A 17,975-nucleotide genomic window follows, 5' to 3' on the forward strand; every position below is an offset into this window, starting at 1 on the left:
AAACAAAATTCGCTCTCTTCGGGTCGCAAGCTTTTTTTGGCCTGTTCCGCTTGTCTTGTCCTATCGATCACGTAACTACTATCATGCCATTCTATGCCTTGCGCACAAACCCGTCTGAGTGAACTTCAGTGACCGAAACCTCTCTTCTGCTTCTTCCGCACCTTCGACTCCCCGAAACCCACAAAATGGCCGGCAAGAAACGTTCAGCCGCCCCTTCTTCTTCAAAAGCTACGATTCAACCACAAAGGAAACGTCAAGCGATCTCTTTACCTGCTGCTGCTAATTCTTCATCAATCAAACGAACGAAACCTTCCCCCTCTTCTGCAATCAAACGGTCGAATCGGTGAGTCGATTCTTTCGGCTGGATCAGTCTGTCTGCTACGAGTTCAGCGGTTCTGATACTGCGAGCGAATTGATCACAGACCTGGATTCAATGAACCTTCAAGCGACTCTGAGCACTCAGACTCCGCATCAGACAACTCAGACAACGACGAGGACCAGGAAGAGGATCCAGAGGAATCAAGACATGCGGCTCTCGAAGCGGCGTTAAGGCGACATCAATTACAATTCCTACAAGAATTGAGTTTACTCCCTCTCAACCACGACGACGAGTCGGAACTCGTTGGGACTGCGAAGAGGGACCATAAGGGAAAGGGGAAGGAGGTCAAGAGTGTTTGGGATTTAGGGATGGATGATTTAGAGGATGAGGAAGACGAGGACAGCGAAGAGAGTGAGGAGAGTGATGGAGTAGATGAAGCTCCTGCTGCGACGAACAGAAGAGGTGCGGTTTCCTCTCCCTTTCGATTCAAGCCTTGCTGAGGAGCTAACCTCGCTTGAGGGATTCGTTTTCTTTTAGTTGCGGAAATCGTTTCATTCTCTGAACCAGGTCGATCCCTCTCCTCCCTCTCCTCCCTCTCCTCCAGCACCTCTCTTACTGGTTCGAATACTGGAGGAACGGTATCATCGACGTTGACAGGGAAAGAATTAAGGGATTTCAAGAGTGGGAAAATCAAATCAAACGTTTTGGCGAAACCTTCAGTCGCCGATTTAGCGAATGTCAAGTATAGAGGTAAAAAGGGAGGGAAGGATAAGAAGGGACTACTCAAGGGAGTGGATGCAGCAGGAGAAGGAGTTACAGGAGGGAAGAGGGACAATGGACCAGCTGAGGATAAAGAGGAGGAAACGCAAGTCACTCTCCCTTCTTCCCTTCTCGCTCCCTTGGGTGTCTGGGACTGACGCTCGTTCCCGGACGATTGACAGACATCTCTCCCAACTCGATTCCCATCTCTCCTCGCTCACTCGTTCCCTCCATTCCAACACCTCTTCCCTCCCCGATCTCCTCCGTTCCCTTCCCCTCGCGTCCTCAAAACCTTTGAAAGGTCACACTCCCCTACCTAAGAACGCACCTCGATCCCTTCGATCCGGGCTAGCAGCCGCGAACCTCAAGAGAGCTCAAGCTCGAGATGCCGCCGCGGGAATCTTGCCCGGTTCGAAACAAATCGGATCGGTCGCGACGCTGGGATTGGGATTGGGCTCGAGGGAAGCGAAGAGTTTGAAGGAGAAACGGAAGGAGGAAGGGTTGGATAAGAGGGAGAGAGGAATGGGTGCGGCAGTCGGGAAATTCGGGAGAGGAATGATTAGTTTGAGTAAGGGCGAGATTAGGAGAGTACAGGGAATGGGTGGGAGCGGCTCTTCGGGCTCGGGAGGAGGAGGGAAGAGAGGGGGCAAGAGATAGTAGTGGGTTATTGCAACAGTATGAGAACGAGAATGAAGGTGTGACTTTGTACAGAGAAAAGAGAAGAGAGAGAGAAAGAGAGACAGTTTTCAATCCCACTACGAAAACGCGACCGCTCTTCAAATCAGCTCCTTCTCTCTCGCATAGCAGAACGAACGTCGAAGAGAGTGTACTCACCACTAATGGTTGATTCCCTCTCCTATCGGCTTCCGCTTCAGCTTCTTCTCTCCTCCCTCCGTCTCGTTTCTGTTGTTCCAGTTTCTTCGATAATGAACCTCCTCCTCCTGATGCTTTCCCTCTTGATTCAGCCTGTACCTCATCAGTCACTCATCAGCCTCCCATACGCTGTCAAGAACGAGGGAGGAGGGGAAGAGAGAACTCACGGCTTTAGATCTCTTCTCAGCAGCTCTCAACATCGCTTCCCTATCCGGTCCTCCTTCCCCCGTAGCACTTCCCTCACCGCCTCCTCCTAGTCGTTGAGCTGCAGGTTGAGGTTGAGATCGAGGAGCGATCGGTTTCTGTCTAGGTTGATGAGGAGTCGGAGCTCGAGCGAGCGTGTTCCCAGACCCTAACGAGTCGAAATGATCTTCTTTACCGCAGACTGCTCCCATCACTACTTGTACTGTACTGTACGCGGGCGAGGGGGAAGGATGGGAAGAGGGGGAAAAGAGAAGGAGCCAAGATATCGATGGGACGGGTACGGGGCGCCGAGAGATAGGGGTAGCGGTGCAAGGACGATCGAGATGAGAGAAGCACGCAATGAAGAAGACGAGGCGATGTGAGAACAATAGAGAGAAAGAAGGAAGACCGTGCGAGAAATTCGGACAAAAGTTGCAAGAGGTATCGAAACTTCGCGAGGAAGTACACAACAAGGGTATAAGAGTAGAACGACTACGACAGAATGAACGGAAAGAGAGGAATGGAAGCGAGAGAGAGAGAGAGAGAGAGGTGGAAAGCTATTGAACAGTTCTCGCCAATTCCCTGTAATGCCCAATCTCTTTCTGCACTCTCTCATGTCTCGTCGATCCCAGCTACCACCTCACAGCGCTCTCATCAGTATCCACAAGCTGATAAAGAGACGACAGAGAGAAAAGCGTACGGATAAACCTTGGACGAGTTCCTGATACCCAGCTCTCAAAAAAGCTTTCTGTTTCGTCAAATCCTGAATCTTTGAACTTTGATATACCAATAACCTATCGACTTCAGTTCTGATCCTCAACATTCTATTCACCAGACGAGGGTTTCCCATCAGTTAGTCGAATGAAGAGAAAGCAGAAAGAAGTGAAAGTGAAAAACTGAAAGACTGACAATTGGTAGATCGGTTCATTCTCCGCCTCCTCCCCTCCTCCAACTTGCTCCTCCTCATCTCCCTGCCGAGCTCGACTTCCGTTCGAGCAGATCTCGACGATAGTAACGAACCATTCCACGTATTTCTCCAGTACCCCTTGAACTGTCGAATCCTTCACACTCGTCACTCCTCCTCCTCCTCCTCCTGTCATTCTCCCCAGGAGTCCTCCTACTCCTGACGAGGGGGAAAGAGCGCCCGTAGGGTTCCCGTTGATACGTTTGAGGGAATCGATTTGGGCGTCGAGGGATTTCGTGAGTAGAGGCCAGAGGAGGAGTCGGATTGAATAGAGGTGGGATTCGAGTGGGGGACACAGGAAAGAGGACGAAGAGGATGGGGAAGAGGTGGAAGAGGTAGAGAGGAGAAGGAGGTTGTTGAGGTGGATCATGGAGATTAGGGAGAGGGGAGAAGGGGCAGATGGAGCGGTTAGGAGAGCGTGAATGAAATTCTTTACGACGTAAAGAGCGACGTCAACTACAGCTCCTTCGAAGGGAAGGGAAAGTGAGGTGAGGGATGGTAAACGTACGAAAGAGTATTCTAGAGCGGGTTCCATCACGTTTTTCCATAGACCTTCAACTAGGACTTTCCGCATCTTTTCTTTCTCCTCGAGGTTCCTTGTATTCGTTTGTGTTTGGGTTTGGGTTTGGGTTTGGGTTTGGGAAGTGACAGTTCGACCCGATTCACTCTGTTGATCACCTACTTCGGATTCTCCAACGGCAGGTAACGACGATGAAAGTTCTCCTGTTCCTCCTCCTCGGACTGATGACGAGAGAGCGCTGATTGATCCATTCGAGTCCAATCGTCTCATTCTACCTCCTCCCAGCGATGAAGCTGAAGCCGCAGCGGGAATGGGAGCGGGAGCGGGCGAAGGAGAGGGAAGTGTCGAATGAACACCGAAGAAGGAATCAAGGAATCGATAGGTTTCTGAAGCGTTGTATGCGAGGACAATCGAGATTGAACGGAATAGTTGTTCGTAGGTCGGTTTCTACCATAACAAACAACAACAGACTCCGCGTCAGTACTTGAGCGGGAGCAAAAGAGGAGGAGAACGAGTGAACGAACCAAGTTTTTATCGTTAGTCTGCCAAGCGGTTATCACTGGGATCTCTTCTTCTCCAGCTTCTTCGGCTGATGAGAGAGTCGAGTCGAGTCGAGAATTGAGAATCGCAGATCTTGAGCTCTCTGACAGATTGAGCCCGGTTCCTTGCGACGAAGGGTTGACGGTCGCTGATCCTCCTCGTTTCTTCGCATTCAATAAGGCTACAATCGTCTAGTCAGTCTCATTGCTCTCCCCCGAATGGTTCAGTTCGAGAGGCGAACGACTGACCTAAACTAGCCTGACTCTCGTTCCCTGTCCCTACCAATCCTTCCCATTTCCCCAACCCTCCACCCGCTCCTCCAATTCCAGTTGCACTCACCATCTTCGTTGTTCTCAACCCTTCCAAACTCCTCACGTACCTCCTAAACGCAGTCTCATGGTACCATCTCAACGTATTCGTGTAATTTTTTTGAAACTCGTGAGCTTGACGAGCTGAATGACGACGAAGGAAATCGAACAATGGTTTGAAAGTTAGGAGGGAGGAATGGAGTGGAGAGAGGGAGGGGAGGGAGGTAGTGTAGGGCTTGAGGAGTGAATTTAGGTGAGAAGAGATTTTTGAAGTTGCCTATTCGAAAAGAAGAAATGTACGTCTCGGGCACTTTTGGAACACACTAAGAGTGAAGTGTGAACAGAGTGAAAGACGTACGGTTAAACGGAGACCTTCGGCGGTTTGATCCAATTGTCGACGAGTTTCGACCCGAGCTCCACCTCGAATTGAACCGAGTTTTTGATCCAATTCGAGGATCGCTGGGATCCAAGCTTCGGAAACGGAGGAGTCGAGGATCGTCGTGATTAGATGGGGGGAGATCGTGATTGACTCGAGGAAGGGTTGGAGGGAACGTTCAACAGCCTAGGGAAGAGAGTAAAATCAGTTCGGGGGAAAGTTCGAGAGGTGGAAGAGGAGAGCGACTCACTTTACGAGCTTCTAACCGACCTTCGATAGTCTCTGAACGACCTTGTAGTTCGGAGATGTGTCCTGATACGGCAGAGAGATCGGTTTGAAACGTTGAAAGGAAAGTCGCTAATTGAGTTAACAATTGAGAACTCGTCTGCGACACGAGAACGTTCATCAGCCACGAGTCTGTAGACGGTTCGGAAAGAGGACACACTTCTACTTGTTCATTCAAGTCGACAAACTCTTTCGCTCGTTCCAGGACTGCGAAACACAGGTCCAAAATAAGCGAATCGGAAAATATCGAGCTCAACGATTTGACCTGAGACTCACAATGTCGATCCTGTACCTTATCTTGCTCCTGCTTCTCTCGGAGTGCTTCAGAGTAGGCTAGTCGGATATCTTGATCGAGTTGTTTCGCATCTTTCGCGAAGAGTGGATAATCTGTGAAGAATCCCCTCATCAGCGTCAAGGCGAAACGTGACACCGACGAGCAGGGTGTTCACCTTCTGGATCGATACGAGATTGGCTTGATAGAGTAGCCTACGAAGGGGAGAGAGGAGAGGGAGAGAGATCAGCAGGTGGGGAGGAACCGCGAGGAAGAAGATTCAGCTCGAAAGACTCACGGCTGATTTCGAGATATCTGTTCGATCGAGTCCTATCAGTGTAGCGATTGAAGTCATCCTCGTCGGGGATGGAAAGAGGGAGAAAGAGACGATCAACTTGTACTCGATTCGTCTCTTTCCCTCCTTCGCTTCACTCGATCGATCCTCGACCAGACTTGAACACGGTCACAGAGTACCGTAGAAGAACATGGCTAGCAAGCGTGGTACCCCGCTCTCTCCGAGTGAGTCCCCCCTCTTCCTCTCTTCTCTTTCATCATCTTCTTACTCAGCACTCTCTCTCTCTCCCTTACCAGGTGGATCAGGATCCGCCCCAGCCCCTAAACGAGTTCGACGAGCAGCCGCACAAGCCGCCCACGCCGGACTCGCGGTTGATCCCGCTTCTTCCGGATCGGACGATTCCGAAGATTCCCAAGACGAACAATACAAGCGCGAGACGTTCAAATTGAACCGGAGACTAGTCGCGGCTGAAGCGGACGATTCGGATGAAGAGTATGGAGTAGATGAAGCGGCGGAGGCGGCTCAGGAAGATTATCAGTTGGAACGACGGGAGGAGGAGGACGAGAGCGATCAGGATGAATTCGTACCGGAGAAGAGAGGAGGTAACAATAAGGGGAAAGGGAAAGCGACCAGTAGTGCGAGAGGAAAGGGGAAAGGGAAGGCGAAAGCATCGACAGGAGGAGGAGGAGGAGGAGGATTAAAAGTCAAACTTTCGAAATCCTCGAAATCCGCGACCACCTCGGACTCTTTGGCCTCCTCTTCGAAGTTACCGACGATCAAGACTCCTGGAGTAGCCGCAGCCGACGCCCTCATCTCTTCCACGTTCCGACAAGATCGAGATTACGGTTACCTCCCTTTACGACCTGACCAAGTTTCCCGACCCTTCTACATCGTCCCTTCCACCGGTCACATCATTCTTGAAAACTTCCACCCGCTCGCGAAATACGCCACCGATTTCCTCGTCGCGATCGCCGAACCCGTATCACGTCCAAAATTCATTCACGAATACAAACTCACTCCTCATTCCCTCTACGCCGCAGTTTCCGTCGGTCTCGAAACTGAAAACATTATCGAAGTCCTCAATCGAATGTCTAAAGTACCCGTTCCCGATGAATTGTGCGATTTCATTCGAGAATGTACTCATTCGTACGGAAAAGTGAAAATGGTCCTCAAAAAGAATAAACATTTCGTTGAATCGGGAGATCCGGAAACGCTGAGGATCTTGTTGAGGGATGAAGTGATTGCGAAGGCGAGGGTTCCTCCGGAAGTAACGGAACAGGAAGAGAGGGATAAAGATGGAACGGCGACGTTCGGGTTGGAGAAGGATAAAGCTCCGAGTAGAGCGGGTTTGGTTATTCCTGGAACGAAGGAAGCGGGTGCTCCGACGTTACCGAATGGACAGAAGGATGCGACGGCGAATGGGGGAGTGAATGGGAAAGATGGAGCAGGCGACAAGGGGAAAGAGAAAGAAGCAGAGGAGGATTTGTTCACCGCAGTAGTCGGTCTCGAGAAAGGTGAGCTCGCCTCACACTCCCTCTCCACGACTTGTACTGACGACCTTGATACAATGTGCAGACGATGACGTCGACGACGATGATGAAGTTCACGCGTTCGAGATCCAAGAAGCTGAAATCGAAGCCGTCAAACGACGTTGTCTCGACCTCGACTACCGTATGATGGAAGAATACGATTTCCGACACGACGATGTCAACCCTACTCTCGAGATCGATCTCAAACCGACCGCTGCTTTGAGACCTTATCAGGAGAAGAGTTTAGGGAAAATGTTTGGAAACGGGTGAGCGTTGCGAGATCTCACTTCTGTCTCTATCCCAAATTGGAGAACTGACAGTGTGTGGTCCTCAACGGATGCCTCACAGGCGTGCTCGTTCAGGAATCATCGTCTTACCTTGTGGAGCCGGGAAAACTCTCGTCGGAGTGACGGCCGCGACGACGATTCGCAAGTCTTGTATCGTCCTCTGTACTTCTTCGGTATCGGTCATGCAGTGGAAACAACAATTTCTGCAATGGTCTACGATCAAGGATAGTTCAATCTCGGTCTTCACGGCGGATCAAAAGGAAAAGGTGAGTTCACTCGTTCCTCTGTCTTTTCTGCTCAACGTACACGAAAGCTGACAGCAGGGGTGGGTCGGACTGGTCAGTTCACGGGAGACGCAGGAATCGTCGTTTCGACTTACTCGATGGTCGCGAATCGACAGAAACGATCTCACGATTCTCAAAAGATGATGGATTTCTTGACTTCTCGAGAATGGGGTTTCATCTTGTTGGATGAAGTACACGTTGTTCCGGCCGCGATGTTCCGAAAGGTCATTACGAAGATCAAAGCTCATACGAAATTAGGATTGACTGGTGACTTCGACATTCCTCTCTGAGTCCTTGCATCGAACCCGGGACTAATGAAACAGTTCCGGTTGTCACAGCTACTCTCGTTCGAGAAGACGACAAGATTGACGATCTCAATTTCCTCATTGGACCGAAACTGTACGAAGCGAACTGGATGGATCTCGCCGAAAACGGTCACATCGCGAAAGTTCAATGCGCCGAAGTATGGTGCGACACGACTCCCGAATTCTATCGAGAATACTTGAGGGAGAAGAGTAGGAAGAAGATGTTGCTCTATTGTATGAACCCGAAAAAGTTTCAGGCGTGTCAGTTCTTGATTCAATATCATGAGAACCGAGGGGATAAGATCATCGTCTTCTCTGATAACGTCTTCGCTCTCGAGGTGAGTCGATCGACATTAGTTACCTCGTCGTCCTCGCCAGCTGACTTGGTATGGTGTTGTTGGACTCGCAGGCTTACGCGAAGAAACTCGGTAAACTCTACATTCACGGAGGAACTCCCCAAGTCGAACGAATGCGTATCCTTCAAAACTTTCAACACAACCCGATCGTCAATACGATTTTCCTCTCGAAAGTCGGCGACACTTCGATCGATCTCCCCGAAGCGACCTGTTTGATTCAGATCTCGAGTCATTTCGGGTCGAGGCGACAGGAAGCGCAACGATTGGGTAGGATCTTGAGGGCGAAGAGAAGGAACGATGAAGGGTTCAATGCGTTCTTTTACAGTTTGGTTTCGAAGGAGTGGGTCGATTGTGTCTCTGTATATCTTTAACCGAGAAGAGAGACTAATATGCGAAAACTCTCGACTTCCTAGCACGCAAGAAATGTATTACTCTTCGAAACGACAAGGTTTCCTCGTCGAGTTTGTTTCCTTTCCTCTCTCTATCCCTCGCACTCGGAGACTGATCAAGCTCTTGTCTCCCTACCTATAGTCAAGGCTACGCATTCAAAGTGATCACCTCTCTCGAAGGTCTCAACCAACTCGACAACCTCGTCTACCCAACGAAAGCTGAACAAATCGAACTCCTTCAATCCGTTCTCCTCGCCTCCGAATCCGACGCCGATCTCGGCACCGACGTTAGCGCGAGTAAAGGAGATCTCGCGGGAAGTGTCACGACGAATTCGTTTGGAGGTCCGGCGGTACAAGGGAGGAAGGATGGAGCGGCGCAGGCGACGAGGATCGCTGGTTCTCTTCAAGCTCTGTCTGGGTAAGTCGTCCTTCTTCCCTCACACGTGCATTGATACAGTGACTGATGTCGGAGTTGGACGTTTACAGAGGTCAATCGATGGCTTACACGGAACGACAAAAATCCGCAAACAAACAACTAGCGAAAGATACCGCCAAGAACCGTCATTCATTGTTCAAGAAGAGGGAGGACGCTGCGAAGAAGAGAGCAAAGGAAAGAGGCTAGTCGACTCTGTTTGGCAGGGGAGAGCTCTCGGGTGGTCGTGTGAATACTACTTTTTGTCGTTTTCTGATTTTCAATTCTCCGATTTTCATTCTTTTTTTGTTGTAATTTTCTTCTCGCAATCTCATTCGTCTCTACGGCTGTCCTGATTGACTATATACGTCGAGAGAAGTAGCAAATTGGAAAGAAAGGGACAAAGGAATCGCAGATCTCGAAGCTGGGGAGGAAGTCCTTCTCCTCAACTCTTCTCGACCATTCGTCAACTTGTCTCTCTGATCAACAACCGCGACAGACAAATACTCGACTCTACCTTCCCTCCGAACCCCCGGATAGCTCTCGACCTCTTGACTCTCCTTGAAAGGTCGGCAGTTCACGGTTCCCTCTCACCTCGTCACCACCCTCCGTTCCGATCGTCCCTCCCATCATGTGCGATTGCGAGTGTGGACATCATGGCTGGGACGACGAATCTACTCAAGGGGAGATCGTGTACGACGTGAGAGATCGAAAGATTCACCCACTCCCGAAACGCAAGAGATTCCTCGATACCGACTCTGCGAGACTTCCAGTACTCTCCTCGACTGGGACCGGAAGGATTACCGAGATGATTAGTGGAGAGAGTGAATCGGAAGAGGAAGATATCGGCGACGTTGATGAACGACACACTCGATCAAGTGCAACGATTCGGAGACAGGAACCCGCGAGAGAGATGAGGACTTCAGGGGAGCAGGAATACGGAGATGGAAGGAGTATATACCCACCTCGTAAACGTACCGAATCACCGTCTTCGAATCGAAAACCGTTCCGACCCGATTCTCCCTCTTCTCCTTCTCCTTCGACTACTCGCACGACGACTCGACATGATCAACCTTCGTCCCCTGTTAGTCCTCGTTACTACTGTCAAGATGAAGAGGAGGAGGAGGAACCGAGAGATTATGGGTTGTTCGGAGAAGAAGGGTACAAGATTGCGAAATCTCTCGAAAACGACGCTTCGTTCTCGACTGCAGGGTTATTCGAGGGATGGGGACTCGCAGGGATACATGCAGGAGCAGGAACTGGAACAGACGATAGACATTACGTCGAGGAGGAGGAGGAAGAGGACGGAGATGAGGACACGTACGGAGTAGTTGATCGAAGTCGACCTCCTGTAGAACCGACTCACGAGAGCACAATCGCCGCGACGGCACTCGGCACTGGAGTAGGAGGTAGCAACAAGAAGAAACGAAAGATTCCAGGACTTACGGCGACGAGTCTCCAACCTGAATCGAATGGAACCGAACTTCCTCCTACGCCCTCGTCGATTCCTCCAACTCAAAGTCGAACGAGAGCGAGGGAGGAGGACGACGCGAGTCCATCTCGAAACCACGGCCATAGCTCACAACGACATGATCAAGCGAACGAATGGCTACCGATGAGAGGTGAATTGACTTTTCTATCTTTCGCGAACTTTGCTCATTTCCCTTCCTTTCAGCTCCCGTCAATCCTCCGACGACAGCAAAAGCAGCATTAGCAAAACTTCGTATTCGACCTCCTCACATTTCTCTCTGCTCCTACTGCTTCACCGCTCGTCGACATCGTCGCAAACGATTCAAATACAATTGCACGAAACAGTCACCTCTCCCCCTTCCCTCTGCACCGAACTTCGTCCCTCCAGCGATGCCTCGTGAAGGTCCTCCGAAACTACCTCCTGGGTCTGGTCTCAAGGGGAGTAAAGCCTTGAAAGCGGCGGCGAAACTGGCAAAAGAGAAAGAGAAAGAGAAGGAAAAGATTCGAAAACTGTTTGGAGGGATCAAATTACCGGATTTGTTCGATCCAGAAGGGAAAAGGAATCCAGCCACTTGGATTATTTCGAGGTTAATCGCGAGGGAGATTGAGAAGAAGAAACAGGAATTACGAGTCACGAGGAGGATCAGTCAGGAATCGCCGAACAAGAGTCCCTCAGGTTATCCGACTCCCCCTGCTTCTTCCGACGACGGTGAAGACGAGCATTCGTTCCCCTGGGCTTTCGAATCGTCTCCTCCCGAACTCGACTCTTTCGATTTCGAACACGCTCCTCCCGAAGTGATCGATATGAGATGGAAACACTTGAGGGATCAGAAGGAACGAGTCAAGGCAGCGAAGGAGAGGGCGGCGAAAGCGCGAGAGGAGGAGAAACAACGAAGGCGAGAAAAGGAAGAGAGGGACAGAGCCGAGAAAGCTGCTGCCGTCGCCGTTCCTTCGACACCAGCTCCAACTCCTCAACGTAAATCACATCCTCCCTCTTCCTCTCATAACCATCATCATCACGCGCCACCTCCTTCAGCTCCTCCTTCGAATCTACCTCCAGCTCCTCCTCCAGCTTCAGCTCTTCCTTCTCCACCTCACACTCAATCTCCCTTGCCACCGCCTCGAAAAGCTCCTCCGAAGAAAGGTCGCAAAAAGCGTTCAGCTCTCGCGAACGCTCACAACGTTCACCATCGCGACAACTACGTTCCTTCTCGACTCCCTGCCGCTCCTTCCCAAGCTCAACACCACCACAACTCTCAATCGAACGACCCTTCCTTCGGTCCTTCATCGTGGCCAGCTTCCGAAGCCGCGATCGCTTCAGCTGGATCGTATGCCTCGACTTGTGGAGGAGGACATTACTGCGATCCGGACGAATGGTTGTGCTTGTTCTGCGAGTACCAACTGTTCTATGGAGAAGAACCGGCGTTGTATCGTGCCGTGAGGAAAAGGAAAGGAGTGTTGAAGGTTAGACAGAAGGCGAAAGATAGAGCTCAGAAAGCGACTCAGGGGAAATCTTCTTCGACTCCTTCACCCGTTAGTCCGGAAGTATCGAAAGCTGGAGCAGCGAGAGAAGGATCCGAGGAGGGAGGAGGAAGAGGAGCAGAGGATGATAGGGAAGAGGAGGAAGCAGTTTGATTTTTCGATTTCGCAAACCTCGCATTGCATGGTTCTTCCGTCTCTTCCTTTTTGGCAGGGTTTCTTACTCTCTTGTGTACACGTTGCTACTCTTTGTTCTCTTCGCTCGCAATCCTTCACGACCAAACCACGCCCTCCAGAATCCCGTCTCGCTGGGCCTTCGCAATGATTTCTTTTGGGAGCTTGGACTTACAGTACCTCTCGTTCTCGCGCGACTAGTACATAACAATCTCGTCGACTCTCGTGAAGAGACATTCTCGTCAAACAGGTCACGATGCACGAAAATTGGCGAGGTTTCTCGCGATGGTCAGACAAGCGACGATCGAGTTGGAAATGACATCTTGTCTGACTCTCTCATTCAACTTTTGAACTTTTTCCGATCCCTTCTTCCCTCTCTTACCTTCACCTTATACTACAAACAACTCGTAAGCTTTAGTCTCTAGCTGTGCCGCGAGTCCTGTGTGCTAAGCTTTGTCCCTTCCGCAGAATCTACAACCATGTCTCCTTCGAACACTCCCGCTCAACCTCCCGCAAAGAAACCCAAGACTGATTCTGCCGCTGATGGAGAGAGACCTCAAGATCATGCTCACAAGCAAGACAAGAACTTTACCGAAAAGGAGGATGGTTCGCTCGATGATTTCCCTCACATGTTGCCGTGAGTAGCGTTTCATTCATCCAAGTCGTCGAAGGATGTTGTAGCTGAACGTGATGAGGGTGTGCAGGTACGAGAACAAGGATCCGGATTTCAAAGTAAAGTGAGTCTTCGACGCTTTCGCAAGCTTGCGCTGTCGTTTCGAGCGGTCGAACTTACTGCTATTCGGTGACCCCCTCAGATACAAGGCACACTGCCACTGCGGTGTAAGCTCAACGCGGTCAACTACTGCAACGGCCGATGCGAAAAGCGTTTTCGAGCATCTCCGACTGACGGGCGCTTCTTGTCTGTTCTTCGCAGGCCGTTCGCTACGAAGTCAACTCGGAGCCGGTAGCAAGCGTCTGCTGCCATTGTGATACCTGTCGGGTCACCCATGGAGCAACAAGTCAACGAGCGATTCTCTTCAAAAAGGAGATGTGTCGTTTTGATCCAGACAGTTACGATTCGCTTGCCTTCTACCAGACTCACGACAAGGTACGTAGTCATGTCTTTCGCTACCATGATTGTTGTAGACTGTGGTCGACAACCTGGAAGCTGACTATGTTTTGTTTCCGTCAATTTCCAGAAAGTTGGTCGTCATCTCCCCTGCAAGGTGAGCCTCATTCCATTGTTCAGCCTCACTATAGACGCTCTGTTCTCCTACGATACATGTTCCTTCCCGTAACGGCTTGCCTCTTGCCGATCTGAACGAAGAAGCTAATTTCAAACTTGGCTTTCGATGTTTATAGGTCAGATGCAAGACTTGTGGTACTCTCATTGCCGACGAGGGTCGTAACATGATGCTTTGCTACCCGGCACTGTTTGAACTGCCCAACGACAACGAACCCGAGGGCTGGGCGCCAACCGACCACATCTTCTACAAACAAGCAAAGTTGAGTCTCGAGCGCAAGGAAGGCGTCACGTTCTGGGAGGGAGCCAAGGAGAAATCAGAGAAGATGTAGACGTACCGTTCTCAAGTAAATGAGGGGCAAGGAAGGAAGAGAGTTGGTCAACGGGCGTGGACGAAGAAGTTTCACCAATGCGGTCTAGCGCGAGGGTTTAGGCTGTAGTAACCGCAAAAGCACTGTCGCAAGTTTAATGTATATATGTATTACTCTCATCGGCGTGCTCCTTTGACTTGAGTGTTTGTTCGCGAGGAGGACCGTCGAAAAGAAGAAAACCCTTGCGAAGGAGCTAGAGAGCTCGCGACAGGCTCGATAGACCTCGTTCGAGTGGGTAACGCTCCATCTCGAGACTCTCTTCGTCGCAGAACCGAAGAGAGCTCCAGCGACGATGGTCGTGAGAGAAGGTTGCGATTGCGATAAGAGCCGAATGAGAGAGAAGAGTTGGTCACACACCTGAAGATCCCGACGACACGGCAGCAACCGAAGGCCTACTGAAGGGGCGAATACCTCGAGCAACCTCTATAGACTCCGGTCACTCTAGTTTCAGTTACTCAAGAGGGGAGAGGGACTCGGGAGATCGTTTGATCTCGAGGTAGAGATCGAGATGAAGGTGATTCAAACTCCCTCTCTACATCATCTGAAACTTAGCTGACGACGTGGACTATATCTGAGGGCCTATTAGTATCTCTTCGCCGCTATAGATGCACGTCAGGCGCGGTTGAGAGAGTCTCAAAAAGTCTCCCCTCATAATTCTAGACCACCACGTCCGAAATACAACTCTCTCGACTTGAAACGCCTCGTGATTGAAGCGAGTGAAGCAGTTGTACGTTTCTAGGACCTCCCTCTACCGATAATTCACGCGTCAGAGCATGGAAACGAGACGATTGACTCGCGTTTGTTGTCGCTCAACTCTCAGGACGATAAAGCAGCGGCGAATGACTTCCAGGATACTCTAGAACGTATAGTGAACGAGATCAAGAACACTACCGTGCGCATCCATCATTCCTGACTGCCCGTGAACCGTGAAACTGACAATTTCTCGCTTCTTTAGGAGCACTCCGGTCCTTTCCTTCAAAAAGTTCGCAAGGCAGACGTCCCAGATTACTATGATGGTGAGCACAAGGTTAGCTCGAGTTAGAAGACCAAAAGAGCTGACTCGCTCCGTGAATCGACAGTGATTAAACGACCGATGGATCTCGCAACTCTGCTCAAAAAAGTTCGACAGCAGTCCTACAGAACGAAGAAGGCATTCGCAGAGGATCTGGATCTGATTTGGTCGAATTGTTTGCTCTACAACAGTCATCCCGTGAGTCGAAGGGTACTCGATTCAAGCTAAGAATCAGCTAATTCTCCGACGTACAGGATCATCCCCTGCGAGTCAACGCCCAAGCACTCCGGGAAAAGTCACATCAGCTTCTCGAGTTCATCACAGACCCAGTCATGAACCAGCGGAATCTCCTTGCCGCTTCATTAGGTCCGCTCGATCGAAGAGGTAGTTTCGTCGCAGGGACACCAGATTACGATGATGGAGATGCAGATGGAGAAAGTGACGACGAAAGAAGCCGGAGAGGAGTTAGTGAACGGGTCTTCCATGGTTTGAACGGAGATAGTGAGTCGAATTCGGAGCTCACCCGTCTTCTCGCTTCTGACGATTCTTTCCCTCCTAGCTCGCGATTCTTCCGCCTCTCCAGCTCCTTCGAGATCTCAAACTCCGGGCGCGCGGTTGAATCGGAAGATCAGTGGGGGTCCTGTAAGCTCATCGTCGCCTCTCTCCGTCTCTCGATTCAAGAGCTCACGACTATCCTGCTCGCAGCTCGGTCGCATTCCGGAAACACCGGAACCACCAGCACCTACAGAACTACCGTTCGAAGAAAGACCCGCCTTGATCCGCACCGCTCACACGATGAACGATTTCCTCGTCCTCGAAGCTGAAATATCTCGACTCGAACGATCCGACTTTAACCCTGTACCAACTTCCGCGATCTTACCCGCTTCCGATCTCACATCTCCACCTCCACCTTCTGCTTCCACCTCCAAGAAACCCTCTATCACTGAGAGCAAGAACAAAGTTGCCGCTTTGATTCGTTCCCTCAATCCGACTGTCCTTCCCGTTCTTCCTACCCCTTCATTACCGAATGGCGACTCGAATCATGCCGTCCCTTCCCCCTCACCTTCTTCCACCGATTCGAAACCTCCTCCCGGCGCACTGAGAGATCCGACAGAACCCGTCGAATCGCTTTGGTGGGATCTCGTCGGTTCTACCTCAGTCTCCTCGAAACTTTTCCCTCACCTCTGTGAAGCATCACCTCATCCGGCAATGAACGGCAAGACGAACGGTCATTCGACACCTCAACCTCAGAAATCAGTTTCAGAGGAAGTTCCGATCGCGGCTTTAGCAGCTGGAGTTCCTCGCATTCCCTGGGTTGGATATCGAGCTACTCCTTACACTACCACATCGACCGGAATCACGAGTGACGGAAAGGTGAAGGGGAAAGGGAAAGCGGTTGAGAACGGTGTCGAGCCGAAAATGAAAAAGATGAAGAAGGGCAAGAGAGCGGGAGAGTCGGGGTTGGCGGTTAAGATGAGGAGTAATTGTGATACGCTGAGACGGATACGAAAGGAAGGGGATCGATTGATTAGAGAGAGTCAAGTTGGTGACTTTTCAGTGCGTTTTCACTTTTCTTCCCTCTCCGTGATATGCTCATTCTAACTTGGCCTCCGTCTCGAATAGGAGTTTCCGGCGTCGGCAGCCGATGGTTCGGATGAAGACGTACCTCAACTGACAACTCCCGAGGACGTTGACGAGCCGATTCGACCAAGACCGCGGAAACGAGCGAGGTTTGCCGGTCCTTCTGTACCGAAATCGGCGTATCGGTGTACCGCGACGGCTCCGACAGCGGCGAGAGAGGGATTGAAACGAGTGACCGCGGGCGTGTTGGATCATGCTGGATTCGAAGGTGAGCTTTCCGTGCCGTTCTCTCGCACGGAAACGAGACTGACTCGCGATCTTTTTCGTAGGTTCGAGCGGGATGGCTCTCGATGTCCTCACTCACGCCGCTGCGGAGTACATCTCGAATCTCGGCAAAACCCTGCGGTTCTACTCTGATCGGTACGGCTCGGAAATGTCGAAAGAACAAATGCTCCTCAACACCTTATCCGAGAGTGGAGTTCCTTCACCTTCGACACTGCACGACTACGTTTCAGACGACATTGATCAGTATGGAACTCGACTCTCCGACTTGCTCAATAAACTCGAAAGATCGCGACAAGACCAACTTAATGCGTTGACGCCCGAGGATGAGAAAGAGATCGCAGAGGCGGATCAAGTGATCGAGGCAGACAACGGAGAGGCTCTAACTCGGTAAGTTTTCCCCTCTTGATTTCTCTTGTTTTCCCCGGTCGCTCACCTAGATATCTTGCTCGTAGCGGCGAGATCGCTAGCTGGACAGGAGAAGATTTCTTCGGGATCAGCGAAACGGGTCTTGACCTTGATCTGGGCGTAACTTCGTTGATCGTTCCGAAACGGGTCTTCCGAGGCGATACCTCTTTGCCTTCCGATACGTGAGTTCTGCCTCTGCATCTCTCGTACTCGCAGACGTTGATAGGCTTCTCTCCTTGATCAGCGCAACTTCGATTTTACCTTATCCTCCTCCACCTCCTTTCGTTCCCCTCACCTCCGAAGCGATCCCATCTCAGATCGGTCTACTTCAACCATTCTTCACTCAGCGACAAACGACCGAGCTCGGCCTCACGGAGGACTCGCTCTTCCCCAATCGACCGAAAACGACTCGACACAAAGTCCCTTTGAACGGGAAGATCCCTTACAAGAGCAGTCGACCTCGTCCGACCGACCCTACGCTGCCAAGTTCGATGCAAGTTGCGAACGATCCGCCAAAACGTAAGAAGAAGAAGGACAAGGCGGCGAAGTTGGCAACGTGAGAAATGGTCCGATGAAAAAAAAACGCAAATAGCTCGTTGTTGTGCTGAGAACTAAAGAAGTGCAAGTGTTTCTCTTATCCCTTTTAGCCCCGAGAGAGAGAATGCATACAACAGAAGGTAATTTGCAGAAAGAAGATGGA

General features: G+C 50.9%; 7 protein-coding genes across 7 annotated transcripts; 5 read left to right on the top strand and 2 right to left on the bottom strand.

The window, feature by feature from the left end:
• Positions 1-185: 185 nt before the first annotated feature.
• On the top strand, positions 186-1,735 carry ATG39 (Atg39p; the record flags this gene model as incomplete). Its single annotated transcript, XM_076632969.1, has 4 exons — positions 186-343; positions 423-781; positions 857-1,184; positions 1,261-1,735. The coding sequence occupies 4 exons, from the start codon at positions 186-188 to the stop codon at positions 1,733-1,735; spliced, it is 1,320 nt and encodes a 439-aa protein (XP_076487050.1).
• Positions 1,736-1,824: 89 nt separating this feature from the next.
• On the bottom strand, positions 1,825-2,346 carry JCM6883_004091 (uncharacterized protein; the record flags this gene model as incomplete). Its single annotated transcript, XM_076632970.1, has 3 exons — positions 1,825-1,833; positions 1,913-2,044; positions 2,119-2,346. The coding sequence occupies 3 exons, from the start codon at positions 2,344-2,346 to the stop codon at positions 1,825-1,827; spliced, it is 369 nt and encodes a 122-aa protein (XP_076487051.1).
• Positions 2,347-2,691: 345 nt separating this feature from the next.
• On the bottom strand, positions 2,692-5,753 carry VPS52 (Vps52p; the record flags this gene model as incomplete). Its single annotated transcript, XM_076632971.1, has 11 exons — positions 2,692-2,766; positions 2,835-2,958; positions 3,044-4,065; positions 4,143-4,339; positions 4,407-4,743; positions 4,825-5,028; positions 5,093-5,227; positions 5,288-5,334; positions 5,404-5,514; positions 5,577-5,613; positions 5,697-5,753. The coding sequence occupies 11 exons, from the start codon at positions 5,751-5,753 to the stop codon at positions 2,692-2,694; spliced, it is 2,346 nt and encodes a 781-aa protein (XP_076487052.1).
• A 130-nt stretch (positions 5,754-5,883) lies between these two features.
• Positions 5,884-9,465, top strand: SSL2 (TFIIH/NER complex ATPase/helicase subunit SSL2; the record flags this gene model as incomplete). The annotated part of the gene is made up of 10 exons (XM_076632972.1): positions 5,884-5,917; positions 5,990-7,207; positions 7,269-7,488; positions 7,571-7,775; positions 7,853-8,060; positions 8,132-8,436; positions 8,508-8,794; positions 8,868-8,915; positions 8,986-9,261; positions 9,330-9,465. 10 exons carry the CDS (start codon positions 5,884-5,886, stop codon positions 9,463-9,465), a joined length of 2,937 nt encoding a protein of 978 aa, XP_076487053.1.
• A 421-nt stretch (positions 9,466-9,886) lies between these two features.
• On the top strand, positions 9,887-12,360 carry JCM6883_004094 (uncharacterized protein; the record flags this gene model as incomplete). The annotated part of the gene is made up of 2 exons (XM_076632973.1): positions 9,887-10,877; positions 10,931-12,360. 2 exons carry the CDS (start codon positions 9,887-9,889, stop codon positions 12,358-12,360), a joined length of 2,421 nt encoding a protein of 806 aa, XP_076487054.1.
• Positions 12,361-12,857: 497 nt separating this feature from the next.
• Positions 12,858-13,953, top strand: JCM6883_004095 (GFA family protein; the record flags this gene model as incomplete). The annotated part of the gene is made up of 6 exons (XM_076632974.1): positions 12,858-13,015; positions 13,083-13,115; positions 13,194-13,218; positions 13,313-13,486; positions 13,578-13,604; positions 13,741-13,953. The coding sequence occupies 6 exons, from the start codon at positions 12,858-12,860 to the stop codon at positions 13,951-13,953; spliced, it is 630 nt and encodes a 209-aa protein (XP_076487055.1).
• Positions 13,954-14,500: 547 nt separating this feature from the next.
• Positions 14,501-17,835, top strand: SPT7 (SAGA histone acetyltransferase complex subunit SPT7; the record flags this gene model as incomplete). The annotated part of the gene is made up of 12 exons (XM_076632975.1): positions 14,501-14,506; positions 14,579-14,719; positions 14,813-14,884; positions 14,948-15,008; positions 15,072-15,202; positions 15,259-15,505; positions 15,564-15,646; positions 15,710-16,561; positions 16,628-16,853; positions 16,915-17,257; positions 17,323-17,457; positions 17,520-17,835. 12 exons carry the CDS (start codon positions 14,501-14,503, stop codon positions 17,833-17,835), a joined length of 2,613 nt encoding a protein of 870 aa, XP_076487056.1.
• Between the last annotated feature and the right edge of the window lie 140 nt (positions 17,836-17,975).

Source organism: Sporobolomyces salmoneus (assembly GCF_050403485.1).
Source record: "Sporobolomyces salmoneus JCM6883 DNA, S_salmoneus_JCM6883_v1_ctg32, whole genome shotgun sequence".
Taxonomy (NCBI): Eukaryota; Fungi; Basidiomycota; class Microbotryomycetes; order Sporidiobolales; family Sporidiobolaceae; genus Sporobolomyces; species Sporobolomyces salmoneus.